At 40.0% G+C, this 23,694-nt stretch overlaps 1 protein-coding gene across 1 annotated transcript in view; it reads right to left on the bottom strand.

Annotated features, from left to right (window-relative positions):
- The window catches only part of tbck (TBC1 domain containing kinase), a gene marked incomplete at its 5' end in the record, with an annotated part of 32,838 nt that overhangs the window by 6,747 nt on the left and 2,397 nt on the right, over positions 1-23,694 (bottom strand). Inside the window, 7 exons of the mRNA XM_031871401.1 lie at positions 1,547-1,710; positions 9,741-9,913; positions 16,778-16,939; positions 20,551-20,587; positions 22,403-22,488; positions 23,469-23,552; positions 23,637-23,687. Of these exons, the coding sequence (XP_031727261.1) occupies positions 1,547-1,710; positions 9,741-9,913; positions 16,778-16,939; positions 20,551-20,587; positions 22,403-22,488; positions 23,469-23,552; positions 23,637-23,687 (757 nt within the window). The remainder of the gene's footprint in view (positions 1-1,546; positions 1,711-9,740; positions 9,914-16,777; positions 16,940-20,550; positions 20,588-22,402; positions 22,489-23,468; positions 23,553-23,636; positions 23,688-23,694) is intronic.

The following is a 23,694-nucleotide window of genomic DNA, read 5'->3' on the forward strand; positions in this document are numbered from 1 at the left end:
CTGAAATATTGTAATTTTGTGCAGAGTTACGAAAAAGATTAATAAAGATGCTATTGAATGTGGCAAGCTATTGACATTTTCATTTTTAATCTAAGGGATTTACAGGGAATCTGATTGAATGGGACAACTACATTTATGTACTGTATGTGTATGCACATCAATCAATGCATATTGTTGCATGTGAAAACCATGTATCTCCAAAGAAAGACGCGGGAGAATCCTCTCAAATCAACCCCCTTCCCCTAAGACTGCAGGATGTGGTGGGGCAGCCTGGGTGGATGTAATGGGCCTAACTCAATGTTGCAGAATCTGGCAGCACCTGACTAAAGTAGATCATCCACCCTGAATCTGTTGCTACTTGCCTTAGATGGTAATGTCACTGGTGTACTTTCTGTGCCTGTGGTTCACTTTAAAAACTCTGCAAAACACTGACACCAGGTACTGCCTTGTAGTGTGCAGTGTAATCTTAATCCACTAACTATGTCGGTTTCATACTTGATAACATTAATAGTTGTAATTCATTGTTTTATCTTCTGAGCCCCATCGACTATCGGTCTCAAGACGGATAAGCCTTCGGGGGCAAGGGGCTATATTTCTGGGGTCCGGTGTAGCGAGCGGATATCCGGACCAAGACTTTGTTCAACGCTCATCGTTTCCTTGGTTGCTACTAGAACTACAAACTGAAACCAGAACGCCTCTGATGCCAAAATCTTGTCCTGTTGCCTACTAGACTGCACAAGACAAAAGACTTTTGCTGTATGGTTCTTTTAAAAGTGTTTGTAAAGAAGTGATGGTATTGTTCAATAATGATTCTACTAGCTCAAACTGCTTAGAATTACAACACTTTCCATGCTATTTCCTGTCCTGCCTACAAGAAAAAAAATTGCCAATATACTTCTGCAGAAGTGCTGTCACAATTGGGGGGGGGGGGGCTGTGTTTGGCAACTTTCGGACGTCAAGCTCTCTTTTTTCATTCCTTACACAACAATTTCTGTCACTTTTCATGCGTACAAACTAGTGCAACACTATGAATGTCTTCCAGGAGAGACTGTCTGAAAGTACAGGCGGTTATTGCATCTCCCTCCGCTCACCCGACAGCCAGCTTTTCACTCGACCTTCATGTGTAGCCTTTCGGAACAACTATAAACACTTTTGATTCCTGATGTGGTCGGACAGCATGTTGTAGGACCCATCTTTTCTAGTATAACATGGCACTCAAAACTACACTCAGCTGGGTTGCATCTCAGCTGAGTGAGAATTGAATAATTATAACCCTCCCTTAAGTAACAGAAAACTTCAAGTTGGAGGTTTGCTGACGTAAATTCTACTCAGAACAACCTTATCTGAAATTGGCAATAATTTGTCAGCAGATCATTTCTTGTTCTTGCTTTGTTGGACACAATCCAAGGTTGTTCAAACAAGCTCCAGTCTACGTGCACCATTTCCTGATGTGCCTCAGCAGAGAAAGATTGTACAATGTATTTGAATGTTAAAATGACAGCATTTAACGGACTGGCCGGTAAAAGTTCAGAAATGGTAAGGATACTCCTCGACAGTACGGATGTCAACAGCAATGATTTTGGGCTTGCCGGCTTTGGTCCTTTTGGTGGGCCCGGCCAATGACAGCTCACACAGGTCGATTAGGTCCTCGGCCGAGATCCTCGGAGATAATTCTGCTTTCAGGTCACACAGCGCCAGAGGCTCCCGGGACTACAAAAAAAGAAAAAGGAACAGGAGATCATATGAAGAAGGAGAAAAGTGTAGAGCAGTAATAAGTAATTATTGTAAAATTACTCGAGAGACAGAAAGAATAGTTTAAATTTGGATATTGTTGCTTCTTAAAAATCGAAAAACCAGCGATTAGGCCTGAATGCCTTTCATGTTAAGTAAATTCTTTCTGTATTTTTGAAATATTTAACACCGTCCTTTTAAACAGTTTGTCAAACTAACCCACAAGTCAGAGAGCACCACAGACAATCAGCTGCAGTGACCAGAACACGGTTGCCAGTTTCCATGTGCACTGACAAATAGGTTTATTAAAGCACTGAGCCAAAGGCATGGCTGCAATGGTGAGCAAGTGTAATACCTCTATGATTCCCAGATGCCCTGAAGTCATTTTAAGCATTAAATGTGAAAAAAGGAGTATACTGATAATTTATTTTCAACAAACAAATGCATTGTGATAATAACTGGTCATTAAGCAGTTTGGTCAGCACACTGTATGAAAGCAATTTACAGAACAGAGAAGGGCCAACTGCATGTTGAGTAGGTTTAGTGCCAAAACTCTGCCATCCATGAAATAAAATGTTTGAATGCATTAACTCCATTGGCTAGCTGAACAATCCATCCAACCAACAGTGTAGCAGTCAGAAACATCTGTGAGTCCAGAAAGGATTTTAATATGAATTTCCTCTGGAAAAAGGTTTTAATGAAACAATTCTGTGCATTTGAGCGAGTACCTTTAAATCCTGAATCCCCAAAACAGAGTCAGAATTGCAAAATGGAAGAGATTTGAGGAGTGGTGTTTGTATTTCTAATAATCAGAAACACATTACAAAGTCGAGGTTTCCACCAGGAAATTGGAACAAAGGTGAAGTCACCAAGGTCCTGATTCCTCTTGCCTCATGCCCCCAATTTAGTTAGTGGTTGGGGACAAAACAATGGCTACACTCATTAACTACATTGTATTTGCTGTTGCAAATAGTGCCATTTCAATAATAGCCCACTACCACTACAAAACACAGCATTAAACCATGCATGTGACACATACAGACACAAAATGACCAAGAAGTTGAATCAACACCCCTGTGTCACAATGACAACATGTCTCAAATAGCCCTTTAGAATGGAATCGTAATAAGACATGGTGATAGTGTTACAGGCAGGGAAGTATGTCTAATTTGTTAAAGGCCAATAGCAGGCCACTTGTACAGGACCAGGGAACTGTGACAGGCAAAATAAAAGTGTTAGTTCAACTTGGGAGTAAACCAGGGTGTGACTGAACACACCTGCTCAGAAAAACCTGCCTGTGGAGACAAGCCTACAAATTGAAACCAACCATAAAGTAATTCATTACTTGGATTTAACAGAAGTCTTGACATTTTATGCATCTACCAATCAATGTGCTCTGTTTTTGTTATCATTATGTTGTATTCTTTATCATTGGACCATTCACAAATAGATGATTGATGCCAGAATAAGCCATTAGCTAATTTCCATCTGCAGTCCCTTGGCAAGAGTCACCAGAGACTAAAAACATCAATATAAATGCAGCAACACCATTACACTAACATTTATAAAGGGAGACTTTTACAAGCACACATCAACATATTAATACCATCACATTAATCCAGCACAACTATACAATTGCAAATTAACTACTTAATACAGCACATACATTTAAAATTACATTAAGTATCAGAAAAAGGAAGGATGTCTGGTTGCATGATTAATGTAAATAAACTCTTTGAGATGTCAGATGCCCTATGTCTTAAAAAAAAGTGAAATTTGAGCAAAATGTGAGCAGGAAGTTATTGAAAAACCATGACTGCACTGCATTGTATGGTCAGCTCTATTGGCAAAGAAGGCTGAAGGAAAACAATGTAGGTAGTCATTGATCTTAGAAATCAATTCACATGCTCGAGTGATAAAATAATGTGGTTAATAGTAAGTAAGTAGAATACATTTTAGTGAATTCACATGCTGTCACAGTAAACACATGTACTAAAACATTAAGAATACCAGCTTTAAATCCCTGCTTTTAGCATTGTTTTACATTTTTGCTGCACAAACCCAGAGATGAGAAGATCACGGTTCAATTGCACGGGAACCAGGTACCATGCGAGTTCCTTTCAAAAACAGGGAAGCTTTCCAGATAGCACTTAAACCTATACTGGGAAGTGGAGTTTATTCATTTCAAATGTAACTTGTACTTGGTTGTTAAAACTTCCACAAGATGAATTAAAATCAAAATCCAAAGAGAACACAGTTGCACCAATCTCTCCATCCAATGGGAAACGATGCAAGTGTTCCGCTGGGTCTTAACCTACGGAGCTGGCAGGACTTTCTGCCGTGATAAGCAATGATTACAGCAAGTCCTGTTGACTATCACGTACCATCTAATCCCCGGAGCAGTGGTGCATGGGGCTTTCTTGCAGGTACAAACAGAACACTGCAGAAAATGCAAATCGTTTCTATACACATCACTAGAAAATAACTGGTTGATGGGTGTTCAGCCAACATTGTGAACATTCTGGCTGATTCAACATTTAGGAGCAACAGTTCTACTCGGACGTCCTGAGTCCAAACCCTGTGAAAGTGATCTGCTGACACAGCAGTCAGTGCTGTTTTGGGTTTGGCATAACTGACAGTGGTAAGCTGTTGACTGCTCTACCCAACTGGGTTGTGTTGTTTCTGAAAGTGCATAAGGACTTCGGACATCTCCATTGAGTAAATCGGGCTCAGTTGCTTGGCTGAGCTCATCCATATGCACATCTTCAGTGTGCAGCAATTGATGAGTTGCAACACCTATAGTAAAAAAAAAAGAAATATGTCTCTCCCTCACTACACATGAATGTATCCATATCATGTGACAGAAACAGGCAAAAATATGCAGCCTGTCATTGCCTGTGGCTGACGGAGCACTCTGTGGTGACTGAAATGTCAGGAAGAGCAGTGTGTGCCAGCTGAAAATGGCTTAATGACACTTTTGCATTTCACTGGCCTGACAGTGATGAGGCTAAACTGGAGCTACTGATAAGCAGACACAAATCCTCTGCAGTGGTTTGTACTCACAAATGCTCGTGGTCCACAGTTGCCAAAAGAAACCCAATCACTTAACATATTGAACTGGTAACTGGTAACTGGGGTTGTTCAGCTGGGATAAAGCTTGATGACAAGGTTAAAGACTCATTTAAAGAGCCTTCACACTGCGTGATGGTTAGTGTACTGAGGTTTTCACATATCAAACATCACAGTTTGTGGTGTTTGAGCATCACTTCCAAATCACACAAACACATTGTATCTGCCAAGTCTGCAGTCAGACAAGAACAGAAGAGAAGAAGAGCATAATTGAGGCCACGATCTGAGCGAAACGCTGACAACACATACCCCTCACAGAAGCTTCACATGCACATAAACACACACCATTTTCCTGTTTTAATTCTGGCCACACAGCAGTTACCAATATTGCTCAGACATGAATGATTTCTTTTGAGAAAAAGCAGCCTCCTCTAATGAAAGTGCTTCTCTTTTTGCTGACAAAAGACAGAATTTGAGACCAGACGCACACTTTGACCACAGAGTTACAGTAGATCTAAATATAATGCTGCTTTACTGTTGTATAAGCAACTTGTTTTACACTTATGTTTGATGACTTAGAATTTTAGTCATGTGTTCATTACAGACGAATGAAATCATAAGGCAACTAAAAACCTTTCAAATTGTACAGTATGTATGTACAGCACTCTAGCTGAAATATTGATGGCTTTGAAGAGCAGTATTAGCTTTACTTGAAAGATGTATCACTGAAATACGTTGTAGAGTTTACTTATGATTAAGCTTTTAATAACTGGAAGTAAAACGGGGCAGACACAGTAACGTGTAATGCAATCCAAAACTTTATGACACCCTGAAATAAATCCCAGCTTTGTGAAGCCTTTATAGTTTAGAGTCTGTTGACAATGTGTCAGAGAGGCATTCATTAAATTCTATGGCCGTTTCTGTAATGTGTATAATATTGGGAAATGTTTCTAATGGTTGAAATATGTCATATTGTCAACTAAACTTTATATAATAGGCTTCAAAATGCTACAATATATTGCAGAGATGTTGTATTAGATTGCATCATATAGTGTATATTATACAGGTGTTTTCGTGATTGTGTCTTGGTCTTAGTCAGTGAAAACTTAATTTCTTTACCCATTCAACTCAAATCTGGTATAGATTATCCTACCTAATTGAAGATGCTCCATTTGCTCACAGTTCATGTGGTGCACAAGTTCTGAATAATTGGAACCAGGAAGCATTATGGACATCCATTCGCTCAATCATTGAAAAACGAGCTCTGCCAGCTGTTACATGACAATGTTCTCAACTATAACCTCCTGTGAACTGTACCGAATTTGTTTCTTTTCATTTCTCAAAACTACCAATGTTAAGCATAACCTTCTAGCCAATAATAATACCATCCTCTTTTTGAGATGGACAACTTATACATCTGAGCGACACTCCCATGCAAGCAGTCATCCATAAATCTGCATGTGAACGCCATTCTCAATAAGCAATTTGAGAATTAGGGAGACCACCAAACTTGATCAACTCACTGGAGAAGAACTAAATACATATATGTCAACGATTGATGAGACAAAGTCAACAATTTAATGAATGGTTCAAGTGCAGGGCGTCTTTTGTATTTGTTTTGCTATGTTTAGATTGTCTTATTAGTGGCTCAGAGAACAGAGAAGGAGAGCCTGTTTTCTCCGATTCACTCACTCAGACCAAGCTGAGTGGACAGCAGCTGTCCAGTGAGATGGATTTCTCTTCACTACGAGGGCGGAGAATCTGCTGACAAAGACTCCTGCTCTCTTACCAGAGAGGAGGGTGATAGGGCAGCATGCAACACAAACATACCATATAAGCATCTGTACCGGATCAGCCATAACAATTTTTACAATATTCAGTTAGTCAAGACATCGTGGAGAACCACAGAAAAAGTCAGAATTCACTGTATACTGTAACTGTAGTTCCACCACTGAGTATTGTTTGTTGTTTTATTCCATCTTTCCCATTAAATCTTAGCCTACAGGATAGATTCACATCCTTTCAAGTCTATCTTCAAACAACCTTTCTTAGATTAAAACTTGTCCATAATGGCCCTAATAAAAGAGGATCCCTTCTTAAAGCATTTTCAATGTAAGTGATGAGGGATAAATAATCCACAGTCTTTGCTTTGTACAAAAATACAATACAAATTTTAGCTTAAGCTAATATGAGATATAAAACAATTTCCTGTCCGAGATGATTCCAAACTGTTTGGATAATGTGTCCTGTTGACATGCACTCCAAAAGCAAACATGGACCTACATTGAACACATGGCAACATACAGTGTAACTGGTTTACTGTTAGTTTGTGTGAACCAACAGTCTGTGCGTGTGTGTAAATAGCACCTTTTAATCTCGAGAAAAGATATCTTTCAAGTCATCTTCGGATTGATTTTATAGGGGCAACTGAAAAGGGAGGGACTGCATGTTGATAGATGTGACTTCATTTGCTGTTGCTACAGTCTCATCTTGCAGTATTTCACACACGACGCAAACCTAACCAGGCTTTAGCTGAGAAAGTCAAGTGACTCATCAGAATTTCGTAGAGTCAGCAGTCTTCAAGTCTAGGCGTAATATGTGCCGACATGTTTAATAATGAGAAATGAGCAAAGAATTTCTATATCAACATTCAGATTCCTAATTCCTGGATGTCTTTTCCGCAGTCGTACTGTGCAATTAGTGTTGTGTGTACTGTATGTGTGTCTGTGGACAGTCTAGTGATGAGAGTGTCATTGCAAAGTGCGTTACTGCCTGAATGTTTTCAGACGAAGACAGGAGGTGCAGATAGATGTGGCCATGGATCAATGCCACCTCCCACCCATTTCTCATTCAGCTTTGGCTGAATGAGAAAGATTACAGCAATCACTTGGGCACACAGCAGATAGGGGCTGACAAGAGTGTTTGTGAGCTTTCTGAACACAATTCAGTCAGGTGTGAAAGGCAAACAGAGCTGCGCCACAAAAACTAAACAAAGACAATAGATGTGTGAAAGAACGCATCAAATCAATGAATACTCCTTAAATGCGGGTTTGTTTAAAGCTGCTACAAGGAACCTTCATTTTGTGTTCAATTTTGGGGTTCCCTATGGACAAAGGTGGGATAATTTCCAAGCACTAGAGTCCTTTTAGAAAACCTATAATTTTACTGGAGCAGGATCCAACAGTCTGCTCTGCACAGTCCTGGTTCTGGTTCTCCTGTGCCTCCCTTCTCTCCAGCGGACCCAGCAACACGGCCTGGGTCTCCAGCAGTGCGGTGTTGGGTTTGGCTCCCAGCAGGGACCAGCGGAGCAGCAAAGCAAAGCTCTACGCCTGGCCGTGGGAGGAGATGCTGCTGCTGGGCGCTGAGTTCTTCTAATTCCAAAGTTTCTGGTTGCTATGTTTTTATTTCTATTTGCACATATATCTGTATTTCTATAGGAGGGATGGCCATCTCACACTGAATGGACTTTTGATAAAAGCATCTGCCAAACGAATCAAATTTAATGCAATGTATTTTGTTTAATGCTACAACAGAGATATTTTGTATATTTTGTTTGTATTTGTTAAGAGTATGCATTTTAAAACAAATCAATATTTGGCCACTTTGGAGTTAAAGACTGGGGTTGTCATGTTCTGTATCGAGCATTAAACTGTAAAATAAATAATCAATACAGCTTAACATGCCTACTTGGGTCACTGCACTGTTCTACAATCAGGTGTTGGGTAATTTGCCGTGAGTCACTCCTTGTGCAAATCAGAAAGTGGGTCCAAGTAGCAAGAATTTAAAAACTGGATGGCAACAGTCTGAAGAAAGCTGACAAATATTTCACAAGCAAACTCTACCTTCCAATTTAAAATCAGCTGCTGATGATACACATTTATTAAACCTTTTATAAATAACCCATCATGTCTGTACAGTGTGAGTCTGTATGAGTGGCACTAAATAAGAAGAAAAAGATCTGGCAGCCTTGTATTAAGATTGCTCATGCTGACTATGTAAAGACACAATAAATGTTAGGCTGATATTTATATTTCAAATCACTGATCAGTGAATTTGAAATTGAATTCTGACAGCATTAACCTACAGTAAAATTAGAATATAATATCTGCATTATTTTGTGGTAATTGTTGATAGCGATCTCTATTACTTTTTATTATCAAAACATTAAACATGAGGGTAAACATTACCTCAATATTAACAAGCATATTAACCTGTTATTATGCTGTCTTCATCAAAACAGAACCTCAGCTTAATATTACATGGTATTACTCTGTGATTGCATCAGCTCAAAGTTAGAGAGTAAGTTTTACTCTCTAACTTTAATAAGAGAATATTACCTGATAAAACCTTGTATTTTGAGCAGATTCTTAGCCTGTACTTACTGCCCCGTTATTACCCGAGAGATGTTTTTCCCATTATTGGTATTCAAATACATAAAATGAATCCATATTACCAAGATATTTTGAAATTACCAAAACATTACCCCATTAATACGACTATATGTTATTACCAAGAGCATTATGTCACTTGTTTGTTAAGATATAGATTTTGCAGCATATCAGCAGATGTATATGATGAACTGAATTCCTATAAAAAGTCTAGTTTCACTCTGTCTCTAACATATAATTTCATTGAAACCTGTGTTGTGTCATTTCGAGCCCTTGAATATTCAAAGTGCGTTGAAAGAGACAGCTCATTGTCTCAGATACCAGACGTTAGAAACAAAGACTTAATTTGTACTGTAATAACAGATACAGCATAAAAACAAATCGCAGAAAAAAACACCAGCTAAGGGCAAACAAAAGAAGACTCCCTCCTTGGTCACTGTGGCTTAACCTCAACAGTCACTGACAGTAAAAGTTGGAGACACTATGGAGATAATAAGGAAAATCAGTTCACAACCTGTGAAGAAAAGATTCAACTTAATTCATTCAACTCACCAGGTCTGTCTTGGGCATGTCCTGGTAGTCAGACGAGTAGTATGTTGCTGCTTTCCCAAAGCCAATGTCACCAGCGGCCTTTGGTGGCTGAGCATGTTGTCGATACGTAGCACTCTTTGGAGTCCAGCAGAAGAGGTTGATGGATTCACGAACACAGCGCTCAATGTCGATTTCTGTGCAGCAAAAAGAAGAGTAATGTGAAAATGTTACTTGCCAATGTTGATGCTAATGCCACCTATGAGCAAAGTCATAAACAATAGAGCAGCCTTAATATCGCCTTTTTTTAATGAAATGCCTTTATTACTCTACACCCAATTATTATGAAATCACTGAAAAACAACATATTTTTTATGTTTACCCAACTAAGCCAGTAAACATGGATCTTTAGGTGGAAATTAGCCGCCATGGGTGAAAACAGCAGCTTTTTACTTCACAGCAAGCGTCTACAGTCATGCTAGGAGCTCTGCAAGGCTGTACTTGTACAGTAGTGCTTTGACCTAAATGCTCACAACAACAATGCTAACATATTGATGTTTAGCTGTTATCATTTTTAATTATTCACCATTTTAGTTCAGTGTGTTAGCATGCTAACGTTTGCGAAGTAGCACGAAATACAAAGTACAACTGAAGCTGATAAGAGTGCTGATAAACTAATATATTAGACAGAAACATTTTGAGCTAAATGGTGGCACTAGAGGGAAGCTCAAGCAATTACAATTCACCCTGAGGGGAACACCTGTACCAGATCTAATAGCAACCTATTAAATAGTTACCAAGACATTTTGACTTAAAATCTAAATAAACTCAGAACAGAGAGTATTCTGCTGATCTCTGCATTTTCAATTACCACTGATAACATTTTACTTTCACTAATTATTTAACTGCTGTGAGTGAGAGAGTAAAATGAATGAATACAATTGTGATTCCCTCCCATAAAGCATACAATAATATGTAAATAGAGTGTGGGAGGTTCAGTTGCAGAAGAGAGCAGCTTGACCTTGGCATTTTGCTGCCATTAACAATCGTAAGTGCCGGTGGCTCTTTGAGATAATAACTGGTCATCGTCTAGCTGCTGTCCCTCATCTAAGCACTTGTTCTAAAATAGGTTTTCAGGGCAGAGCAAAATATTCTTCTTTTCCCCCTAATGCCTCTCCAGCAGTGTCCATCTTTCTCCTGCTTCGCACGTTGAGAATAGAGAGGATTAGGGAACAGGGACTCACTGGATTAGCCGAGGATTTGGGTAAATTAGGAATTCTTTCCTTCACACTCTTTCACACCGACATCCTCTCTTTCACCCTCCTTTTTCGTGGATAATAAGCAAGTCTGCCTAATGAGTGCTCCTTGGTATGACCTGCACCTGGCCCAGGCTCCAGCAAAATTATATGAAAGATGTGTCTTTCCCCCACTCTATGTCCCACAGCGACGTCAAGGTTAGGGTCTGTCAGCTCTCATGGGCTAGGACCTCACAGACTCGGTTACGAGGCTCATTCCAGTGAAAAACACACTGGTGGTCACCGACGGGCACATAGGCAGTTCAGGGAAACACATTTTCCCTCTCTAGGGTGACAAATGCTGCATGCAATCATTCCTCCAGCTAAAAGAGGCAGGAATGGGGAAGAGATTGATAGCGGTTTTAACAAGTCCTGGGCTCAGCTGGGCAATTCCCAGGCAGCCAATTTCATTAAAGAGCAATTTCTTTACATATTAGGAAGCAAAATTACATTTCAGTAATGATGTAGAGGTGTTGATTGTGGGCTGTTACTTGTTGCCACAAATAGTAGAATAGCATGATTAGTAAAGAGCAACTCAGGGGGGTTGTGGAATTGGATTGTGGTGCAAAGGAAGAAAGACCTGATAATAATGGAGATTAAAGGGTTTAGTAAATTAAAACACAAAGTGAAAATCTGTTGCATTATCCAACCAACCCTGCACAGTACAACAGACGAACCATGAAAATGACTTTGTACATTATCCACAAATTATAGAGCCAACCATCGGTAGTGACAATTCCCCTTCTCCCTTTTTGAATAGATCCTTATTTGTAAACCGCGATGACATTGATAACATAAGGTGGGAGAATGGAAATTGATTATCTATTGTCCAGAGGTTTGTTCATCCATCCATCTTTAATCTAGTTATACTGTATACCAATGATTACTTTGGAGAACCCGTGAGGGAACGATTCATGTTGTTGATTACGTTTCAAAATTCCACTTGTAGACATGAGAGGGTTTTCCAATTGTTGGTTGTTTGCTTTGATGGATGATGTGCATTGGATTTGCATGTCTTTAAGGGGTGCATGTACCAATCTTGGAATGCATCCCTGAAGTAGTACTAGCAGTCTCATTTCAGTGATCAATCAAAGTGGTTCTCATTAATCCAACACATTTACCCAGGAAACTAAGTCAAGTAACCTAAAACTGAAACTTAAGAAAATGCTTTGGGAAGTCACAACTGTGGTTGCTTTTGCTGAATTTGAATTACAACATCAAAACAAACTGCTATGCATATCCTGATCCTTGATATTGTGGCGAGAGCGAGAGGGGGCGAATGGCAGTGCCAAAGAATTGTTAAAAACAAATAATTACTATTGTTTTCAAGGCATGTTCACCAATCAAAGGATTTTGTATACTAAATAAAAAAGCAGCCTGTCAGTCTTCTGAATGTGTTGATTGCACACCGGAGCCCCTCAGAAAAACTACCTGATGACATTATTAATTCAATGCTACAGTTCTGAATGTCATAAAACACTCAGTGTCAGTCATTTTCAAGTCAGAACTTCTCTTTGCCAACAGTGAAAAATAAGCAGCTCAGAAATAACTCTTCTGAGGTCTGAGTATTTGTAGACATAGTTCAACCTTTAGCTCAAATGCTGGAGGGAAGCTGAGCTAATTACTACATTCAGCCCCAGGTAAATATTGTCAGGACATTATGGATAGGATACCCAGGTCCTATACTGGCTGCCTGCAATAGTATTATTTGATGTGTACTCCAATGGTAAAATGCCCCAGAGTACACCATCAGTCAAATCACAAAATGCAAATGAAAATATGTCATGCCAAATCTGTCATCCACTTCCAACACTAAACCTTCAGCATCAATATTCTACTTCTCCTTTTGGTGATGTTTTCAAGGTGTCCCTGTGTGCCGTGTTGCCTCGAGCACTTTCAGCAGCTCGTGGTTGTTTTTCTCAGAGCTAAACGTCTATAACTAGAGCTCATCAGTTCTGTGCCCAGCTCTGCTCATTGAGACAGATGCTAATGTCCCGTGAAGGCAAATGCCGCTGCATCATCAGTAAACACACGGCTCCTGTCAGCCGGAGAGCCTTTCTGGTCTATTGTGAATCAATGAAGTCTCCAAACAAGAGAAAGTTATAGATTACCCAAGGCTACAAGACTTAGCAAATGGGGGAATCACAATATGAGATTAATTGCAAACAAATGGCAGCTGAGATGAATTGCTGGCTCCAAGGCGAAATGTTGCAGCACAGGTCTTACCTGTTTCACTTTTAATTTGATTTCAGACTCTGATATGCTGAGTGTGAAATCATTCATAAAACGTATTAACAAAAATAATTCAGCAATATTTGAGTCTTTGTATATGGTCCAGAAAGCGAAAATGACTTGAGTAACACATTAGTGAAGAGGAAGTTGTGTGAAGGATGATGAGTGAAATACCAGTGAAAGTATTGACAGCTTGGGAAACCAGTGGTGGGAGCACGACCTTATAGTCTGCATCACTTACCTTAAATTTGGATTCCTTCTCTTCGTTGGAATATTGGCAAGTATAGACTTCCTAGTGTTATGTGTAATAGGCTTGTCACTGAGAATGATTGTCACTGGCCCTATTTACTGCCTAGCAGGAGGGAGAGAGAAGAGTGTGTCTGAATCATTTAAGAGCCACTGTCCTGTAACGTTATCTTGACCGTTAACTTTTATTCCGACAGTTGCCGACGGCAATAGAAAGAGAGACTTGTTTTTATTTCGCAACTAAATGTCAAGCCTTCTTATGCATCTTGTAAAGTTCATCCACTTCACTGAACCTTAGATTAAGTCAAAATGTATATGCATGTTCCTGTACCTTTTTACCACTGATACCACCTGTCATTACCACTAAATACAGGCTCCCATCATGTACAGGCTGAAATTAACAGAAATGTCCATGATGGTGTGTACCAAACCAGTTTTAAATTAAATCTTTAATTCTTTCTCTTTAAAAACAGCTGTATCCTATTTGATTTCTCACTGTAAGATTGACTCACTAGATTTAGTCAATTGTCCTTCTTGTATACTGTTCAGCCAGCATCAGGGCATGTTTTTCTGGCTTCACACTCTGTTTCTGTTGTTACACACATGTGAAGCATGTGGACTCTGCTCTGAAACAAATTCATGCAAGTCTCAGTTGTATGAGGACATCAATTCTGCACGCCTGATGTCAGGAAGGAGCAGGTGCGGACCACAAATCACCAGATATCTACAATAACTCAGTGTGTGTGTGTGTGTGTGTGTGTGTGTGTGTGTGTGTGGCTTTGTGTACTCATAGCTGCATGAATGTGGTAGCGCAGAGCAAATACAGACTGACCTCCAAAACCACCAAAGACTGCCAAGGTCTATTATTGTAACTCAATTATCTAACACTGCCAAACCTACTATATGTTTACTTTCATGTACTATGCATTGAATCACATGCACTACAATTGGTATGCTCAATCAAAAATAGTTAGCCTGTTAAGATGGGTGGGTTAGGAACAAGCCAACAGATACACTAGCAGCTCTGTGAAGCGGCACATTGCCGTGGAAGTATGAGTAACATGGTCACCATCTTAGTTAAGCATGTTCCCGTGCTAACATTTCTTATATAGCCCGAAAAATAAAGTGCAGCTGATGTGGCTGAGAACGTCACTAGTTTTTGCAGGAATTCCATCATAAGCTGAACTAAATTTTGAGCTGATGGTTACAGTAGTAGAAAGGTCAGGGGATTGCCGACGTCAGTAGGCTTCATCCTTTGGGAACCATGAATGCGTGTGTGGAATTTCATGGCAATCCATCAACTAGCTGTTGAAAAAATGAGTCTGGACCAGGGTGGTGGAACAGCCGACAGACAGACAGTAACATTGCCATCACTAAAGCCATTCTGCTAAAAAATAAACCCTGCACAGTCAAGGATTATAAACCCACAGTAGTAAGACTTCTACTCTCATTTAGTAGGGGTGATAAATATTGTGCTGAACTGTTTTGTACTTGGATATAGCAGTCTGTAACAAGTTATATAATACCATCTTGTGTACTAGAACATGGCTAGAAACTTAAACAGATTGAGGTCAGTCTGTAGCCCAGAATTCATTCCTAATATAGTTTGCCAGATACTACACTGTAACTACCCAGGTATACACAAGCTGCGATAATAAGGCTGGAAGTGATATACAGAAACGAGCTGGCAGCGGTAGCCACTCTCAGGAAATCTTGCCAAAGAAGCCGACTGCAGCTCTAGGCCAACATATTTTACCTTTATAAGGAGAACTGGCTCTCCTTTTCCCTTCTGCCTCAATCACATGAATCTGTTGGACAGTAAAACACAGTGAAGTACGGCAACACTGAATTTAGGCTGAAGGGGAGGCTGTTGGCCTTAGTTTATAGAGTGCTCCAGCAAGCCTTTAGGACAAATCGTCCCCGCCTCTGTTGGTTTTAAAACCCCGATGTCATTCTGCCTTTCAGCCAGAAAAAATAGGGGCTCAGCAGCAGTGGGAAATAAAGTTTTAAAGGAAATTGTTTGAGCTATCCCCCAGGCGAGAGGTACATACATTATGAATGCCGCTCTCTGATTTTATGTAACCGATACTTTGCTGAAGTAAGGTCTTTGTGAAACTGAAAAGGAGCCGTAAAGAGGGCATGTATTAAGAGACACTACTGTCTCCACAGTGTGTGTTCAGTCTGTGAGGCAGATTATAGTCGACAAAAGCATCGAAGTCCCCAGGGCAATGTGTCACCTTAAAAGCCATGTTAAAAGCCCCTCGGACTGGGGGGTCATTCTGTTAGAAGTACTTAACAAATGCATGACAACAACAGAGCAAAGCTAATAAGATGCATTTCCATTAAGCTTGTATTATCAGAATCAACCCACTGAATACCTCATTGATTTGTCGACCCTCCTAAGAAAGGAGGCAGGAATACTCCTCTTGCCTGCCACGCACTGAAACCAACTGGATTAACAACCATAAAGCGGAGTTATTTATGTATTTTTTTACATTTTATTATGTGTTAAGTGCAATGTTTAATACATGTCTCTGTATGATAGTATTGGCAAAGCAGATAGTTGCTTCAGGCAGCCTGCTGGCCTCACATCCCCATGCTAACGCTGGGCTTTATTTATGCGAGTCTTATCTACGTCTCTTGCAGGAGTAATCCTGCATTTGTGGTCCAGAGCTGAAAAGGTGCCACTTACCCTCCCTGGTTAGATGCTCCACAACTGATATAGCACCGCAAAAACCAAACAGCAACAATTTATATTAGTGGCTAAGCAGTCTACACAGACTAACGATGGATTTAAATCAAGATTAAAAGTGATGCTGGAGAACTCTACTGTGGAGGTTGTGATTATTGTGGCAGACAATTCCCAGAGTGCAGCGGTTGACTGTTCGACAGATGCAGAGCAGAGCGTGGCACGCCTAGAGCACATCAAGGAAGGAGTGTGTTTGTTGGAGAGCAGAGCTGCCTGCTTTGAGGATGACATTAACTCAAGACACATCAGCACACATTGGTTCTCTGTTGAATAAAACAAAACGCCTCCTGCAGTTGCCCACAAAGATGGACAACCGTTTAGAAAGGTTTGGGGATGGCAGAGTGTGATTTTCACTTGCTCATATATAACTGCAGAGGTATAACTGCTTAACGCATGGAGAAAGTAAATAAAGATGCCGTTAGGTTGTTGTTTATTAAGTAATATTTGGCAGATAGCCCAAGTATGTAATAAACTTGACAAGAGGGACAAAAGGAAGACATAGTATTTACAAAGATGTATATGCCAGCTTATATTCTCACCTGGCAGGTCAGAGAAGAGTAGGATGCACTCATTGAAGCCATTGGCCAAGAGACGGTCCCTGAGCTGCTGCAATATGGCCACGCCGATACAGAAGGGGAAAGAGGAGTTACCCAGCAGCAGCGTGTCCCACAGGTGGAAGATCTTGTGCAGTGGAAACACATCTGAAAAGAGCGCACAGAAATAAACACAACAAAGGGGAGATTTTACAAAATGACTGAATACCAGAGTGCCTGAAAAGACAAATCCCACGAGGGATGCAGAATAGGCTGCTGCAAGCAGGATATAATAGAATGCAACACACACATAGAGAGAAAGGGGGAATCAGTTTGTACATAATGAGCGTGATTTGCATGTGCATAGTGCATTTACTTAAGATGGCTCTATGGCTTTAAAATGGGAAGCTCACTAAGCAATATTGTACGATGGCAAGGTTGCCTGCAGGGATATTTGATGTGGGGGAGGCAGCTGGGAAAAATGGTTTTAGGTGGGTGTTGTGGTGGAAAAATGACAGGAAGAACATCAGGGGGCTGAGGAGCTTTAGAGCAAGGAACCTGCACTGGTTATTTCAAGCCAACTAAAACCCCATCCTGATAATGTGTCCCACTGCAGTTATTAGTTCAGTGATATTACTTTCAGTTTTTCAAAAATATAATGTTTCCTCTCTGTTGAGATTTATGCATGAGAACCAGAACTGTCCACCTGTTTCTATCATCCCGCGGTTTGTTAAGGTGGATGCTGGGAAGTAGGTGTGTGTGTGTGTGTGTGTGTGTGTGTGTGTGTGTGTGGAATGTGGCTTTGGTGAGGCCGAGAGTGTAGGAGTGGTGAGAAAATGCCTCGGAGGGTCTGCATCACATTAGCAGTCAGCTGAGCAGACTAGGATGTGACTGACAGGCAGTGTGTGTGTGTGTCTCTGTGAATTGAGGATGACCCTCCAACCTTGTCTCATATTGGATTGAGGACATTAGCAGTCAGAGGGGCACACCTCCTGAATACTGGACTCACACACTGCCTCAGGGGGGAGGAAAAGGGGTAGGGGTTAAAAGGGTCACACCTCACACTCTCTGCCCCAGGAGTGGTCTGTATGTATGCGTGTTTGTGTGTGTGTGTTTGACTGAAGAATCAAATACCTCATTGCAAAGGGCTGAAGAAGATCAATTTGGCTACAATTAATGTAAATCATAGGTTGTGTTCTGTCTATAGGAGTCTGCAGACTAGCTCAAATGCAGCTATCTAAAATAATATTGAGAAGGCAAAAAGTTATTCAAACAGTTGTACCGTATGATGTGTCTCTATCTAGAAGACAGAAGTTAATTGCACATTATTTAATTCGTAACAATGATCAGTGACCCTCGCTAATATGCTCATATTTCAGTGCTCAAAATGTGCCCTGCTGAAGATAAAAGCTTAATGCTGCCATCAACTGACTAATGGCATGCTAGGAACCAGCAGAACAATAATACAAAAATCATTACGGTATAATGTACCTCTGCTGCAGCTCAGAAGGTGAAAGGACTCTTAGTGTGCATTATGCTTATTGGAATCAACAGGTTTCCAAAATTATGCAAGGAAACCAACAATTATTGCTGGAATCTGTAATATTTTCTCATCTTCAGCAAATTCGATTTGAAACATCATCGGCATCTAAAAATGATGACAGAACTGCGGGCACTGAAATCATTTGGCTACCTGATTGTAATGCGCGACCCCTAAACTGGTACTAAATTGATGAAACTATTTCTTATTTATTCCCTGTACGTAAATACTGGTTAGTGACGAAACATTATAAACACCATGCGAACTATTACAGTCCAAGTTAACATCACAATCTACGCTGTCCCTATTGAATCTACACTCTTAAAATACAAGCTTGTAAAACTCAACCGAAGCTGAACATTATAAGATTCACATAGGTTGCTTATTTTGTACAAGCCCAGTGTTGCATGTATGGACATATCTTCTCATAGTTGATAGTTGATCTGCCAAAAGTTCCTTATGAGCTTTTTGCTATTTTTTTGTAAAAGTGTTAAAAATCTTGAGGTAAAACTAGCAGCAGTAGTGTTTATCTTGACCCTTACATCCACATTTGCTCTTGAAGTTATATTAAAGAGGGAGGACATTCATTAGTATGTGGTACAGAAAATCCAATTTAGGGCATTCAAGATCGTAAAAAAAAAATCATATATATATTTAAGAAATATGGGCATAACAAGGTATAAAAATACATCACGCCCTCCTAAAGGTTCTCCTGAGGAAGGAAAGTTCGCAGATGAGTTTTGAGTGTATTTTTATAATGTTTTAAATCAATATTTATTAAAGGCTTATTATTTTTACCATCCCGGAGTAGAGCGCCTGGAATTGATTTTGTCTGCCACATCCTACCCATGGACCTCGACATAATGTTGTTTTTCTCCGTCTTAATGTTACCTCAAAAATCTTCTTGCGAACTGAAGGTTAGAATACATTATCTGCGTGTTTTCACCTGACTGTAAAATCACGATAATGTGATCAATATCCTTGAAATAGCTGTACGATAACAACCACACCAACACTCACAATGGCTTATACAGTATACTGTATTCCCTACAATATCTAAAGGCACATTTGGTTTTTATTTTTCTAACTTGGAGCGTTAATGGTCTTGCAAGTCAGTACTTAGACACATTAAATCGTGCAGACTGGCCCACAGGAAGCGTCACAATAATCCTGTGAAGTCTACAGCTCAGTCCTACCACTCTGCTTAGTCAGAGTCACAGAGACGTGACACTTAGTCAGATTTGGTTCCTGCATACAAAAGACCTTTGCCTTTTAAAAACTACAGTATAGTGTACCATCCAATTCTGCCTGGCCTATTGGGGAAATTCTTTTAAAACAGTGATACGCACCACCAGCATGTCAAAAACAACCTGACACATTACATTACAAGAAAAGACCATTAGAGGAATAATTCAAATAATTTTCATAATCCAAAAGTACAACACGATAAAATACATGCCCTGCATTTAACAGTGTACAGTATATAAGTATCGGCAATAAGAATGGCCCAAGTCAGCGTGTAATTATAAATTATTGTATTATTGGATACATACATTATTACTGATACATTAACATAAGAAATACCTAAATGTTGAGTTGGTTGAGGAGCATTTTATCTGCTTTATATACAGTACTTCTGTGTAGTTTACTCAATAGCAATGCATCATATGTTTTGAAAAGTCTGGAAAAGATGGAAAATGTAGTGTGAAGTAGCAGAAGATGGGAATAAATTAGTAAAACAAAAAGTACCAAAAACAATGACAGTACTTGATTTAATGTATTCAGTTACTTTTCACCACTGTTTTTTAAGCCTCTTAGCTGCAAAATCAGTTCAGTCCATCAACTGAAAGTGTTTTTTATGTCATGTATCCTGTTATAGATCATCAATGATAACTGAGCAAACTCTATCCACTGATGTAGACTGCAAGATGCAGCTGAAAGCCTCGAAAAAATATTAAATGAGGATAAATGAAAAATGTGCAAATCTGAGGTAGTGTGGGGCTGAGTGGTTGAGTCCTTTCCTTTCAGATTTGGAATTAATTAGCAGCTACAATAAAGGTCATGGAGAGAAAAAAAACACAAAGATCTACAGATCTGGCCCATACTGGACCCACTAACCTTTTCAGTCTCTTTTATTCATACTCTAAATGAAGCAGACTCAAATTACCCTCTGAAAGTTTTTGATTATGCTCAGTGTGACATCATATCCACATTGTGAGTACAAGGAAAAGCTACTTACGTGTAAACATGGTCAGGAACCATGGAATAGCATAAAGCTGTGCGGTAAGAAAAAGAGATAAGAATACAGTAAGCACATTTATGAGATCATGAAGCATTCATTTGTATGCAATATTCAGTACATCAAATAAAATAGCTGAGAGCTCACATGAAATAAGTGAACTGCTTTCTCACTATAGACTCTAAGACATATGCAGCACACATCTCTACGCCTTCTGAGAAACAGAAACGGCCATAAAGAGCAAACTGCTGAGTTTGGTTATTGGTCAATGGGGAGAAAGCAAACAATGAATCTCATTATACAAATCATCTTGTCATCCATCTTCCTTTCTCTCCATTCTACACGTTCCCTGGAGGAAATGCATAAAATAAAAATGAAAGACCGCACACACAAACTCCACCATTAACCACCTGTTATAACACCTGCCAATCGCTGGCCACTATTGCTGAGGCTCTGTAATATTCAGTAGCAACGGGTCTGGAGCAGAATGTGCAGGAATACTGGAGCTCATGTCAGTAAGTTAATCGATAGCTAATTGCGTGGGAGCTGGTGACTGTTCAGTAGACCTCTTCTGAGCCCACCGCACTGAGTCTCAATTCAACCGCGCACTAGCAGAACTGCGAGTCCAGCCAGATTGGATTAGTGTAGGTGTAAATGGCAGACCCAGGGGAGCAGATGTGGCCAAATTGAGAATGGCCGGAATCAAACCGCTGGCCACATGCAATCTGACTCTCTGCCGATGGCGTCAGGCATTACTGGAACCGAGTCCTTGAACACCACAACATTTCCAAAGATTACTTGTGGTTTCTGTGTGCTTGCACAAGACAAACTGTATTAATCTAGCCATGTTTTAGTTTGCATAAATTGGAAGCAAATCCATTTTATACTGCAGGGACATTTGGTCTTTTAGGGCCAATGGATTTGTTTCCTCAGTAAAACAACAGTTTAGAGAGTTCTCTGAAGTTCACAGAGGAAAAGGGGATTTATGGTCTGTAAAGTCTAATTACTGGGATTGACATCAGACATGAAAGCTGTATCAACAAAGCTTGTTCCAATATCATCCTGGCCTACCAACAAAAACAAGGATATCAAGTCTCCTTTGAAAGGCAAGTCAATACTGGTAGCTCTGTACATGCGGTACATGTCAAGTCAGCATCATAACAGCATCAACAACTACAGGTAACATTTGTGCAACAAGCCAAAGTATCTTTCCTAATTTCATGTTTTTCTACACACTTTAAATTACGGCAGACAGTCAACAGTTCACTTGCACCACTTTGGAAAAAGAGCTGGAGCATTAGAAACTGCAAGGAGGAGGAAGAGAGCGCTTTGATCCTTGACTCCTCGATGATAAAGACCCCACTTTTCATCGGGTAATGTCCCAGAGTTCGGTCCACAGGTGACACACATTCATCAGCACACTAACTGAAACCCCAGAGAGACTGTAGAACACTTTAACCTTGTCACTGTCTGTGCAGAGCTGAAGTGAAGGGCAGGAAGAGGTGGCATATAGTAAGAGAAGTATGGTAAGCATGGCAGAGGACAATCATTAAGTGTGCATGTCAGACATTAATCGCTGTATAAATCACCAGTGGACTACATGGAGAACCTGACCCTCGCCACAAATACTGGAAAGGAGGATGTGGAACAAAAAGTGTTAACGACAATGAAAAGATATACACTGTGATCTATGGATGGTCATTTCCTTTGGCCCTCATGCAGAGAAAACAACTGGAATAACTCCTTACTGTTTTTGACTTGCAATAAAAGACAATGTTGTTATCCTTGCATGCCCTCCACTGCTGCTTATTGTTGTCAAGGTGTCAGGGCACTTGCGCTCTTGGAAACTTACGTCTGGGATAAAGCCAATCTCATTTAGATGGTTGCTGAGCTCTGGGTCATGGAAGGCAATCATTTGGGAGAAGACGGTCAAGTACTCTGAAACACAGGCAAAAGGGCACGAGGTCTATATATAATGTATTGTGTAGCTTGAGTGCTAAAAACATGAAAGGAAGTGTACTCGACCGAAGACTTTACAGCAGGAGTAAGCAACCTTAGACACGCTCCCATTGGCAAACTGTAACTGAACCAATGGCACACTAGCAGTAAGCGTTTACAGTTAACAGTAAGAACACAAGATGTATGACACAAACATACACAAACACAAACCGACCTAATACATGATTGGATTTAGTAAATCAGTCATGAAGCAAAGAGATCTCATAGTTCAGATACTTTCCAAAACTATTTGTTGCCTTATAACAAAGAGACAGGAAGACAAAATGTTGCAGGTAGACTGCTGATCAACTGTGCACATGTCAAATGGAAACATTGTAATGCTGTACTAGCACCATTCTTCATGCTGTAAATGAACAAAGATCCTCCAACCAGACAGATAAACATTAGCTAGCTCTCCAGGGCATCTAGCAGTGGAAAGAACGGATAAGAGCCACATTCCCCACAGAGTTCAAGAGGTGTATTGTGTAGCCCTTGTCACATAAGAATTGCTTGTAACATTTCTCTGCAGGCTTTTGCAGTTTCATTTGTTTCCCTATCTCTAAATGATGTGACTCAGCTGCAAACTCCATTAAGACAAACTGAAATTAGTTTTTACAACTTAGGAACAACATGGAGCCAAAATGTAATCAACATTGAGCTGAGGGCCCGATGCTCGGTGCCAGCCGCTGATAATTTGTTTTTGAACTTAGCTGAATGCGCTGACCATGTTTAATATTGAACTCGCAGTGGCAGTTGACTACATTAGCTCAAAAACACTGGATGGCTTAAGTGGAGACAAGTAATCTTGAGCTAGTGTGTAATTTATGTCAAGAGAAACACAAAAGATCAGCTTTAAAATCACTAGACTGTATTGCTGTGCAAAACACAGCAGAATGAGTGTGTAGTCTAGTACATCTCACCTTGAATGACATGAGAGTTGTCCTTCAGGAAAAAGTTGTACAAGTACTTGGGGATGAAGGCAGACATGCAGGCATATGCCAGGGCTGTAAAAAGGACAAGATAAATATGAAAAGAAGCAAAAAAACTAAAAAAGAAAAGTAGAAATAAAAACCTTCATTATTCATTACCTTCATTATTAAAGTTTAAGTAGAGAAATGGGGCACACAGTGAATCCAAACCTGAAAT

This window comes from Anarrhichthys ocellatus, unplaced genomic scaffold, assembly GCF_004355925.1.
Source record: "Anarrhichthys ocellatus isolate YVR2014 unplaced genomic scaffold, GSC_Weel_1.0 scaffold58, whole genome shotgun sequence".
NCBI classification, from domain to species: Eukaryota; Metazoa; Chordata; class Actinopteri; order Perciformes; family Anarhichadidae; genus Anarrhichthys; species Anarrhichthys ocellatus.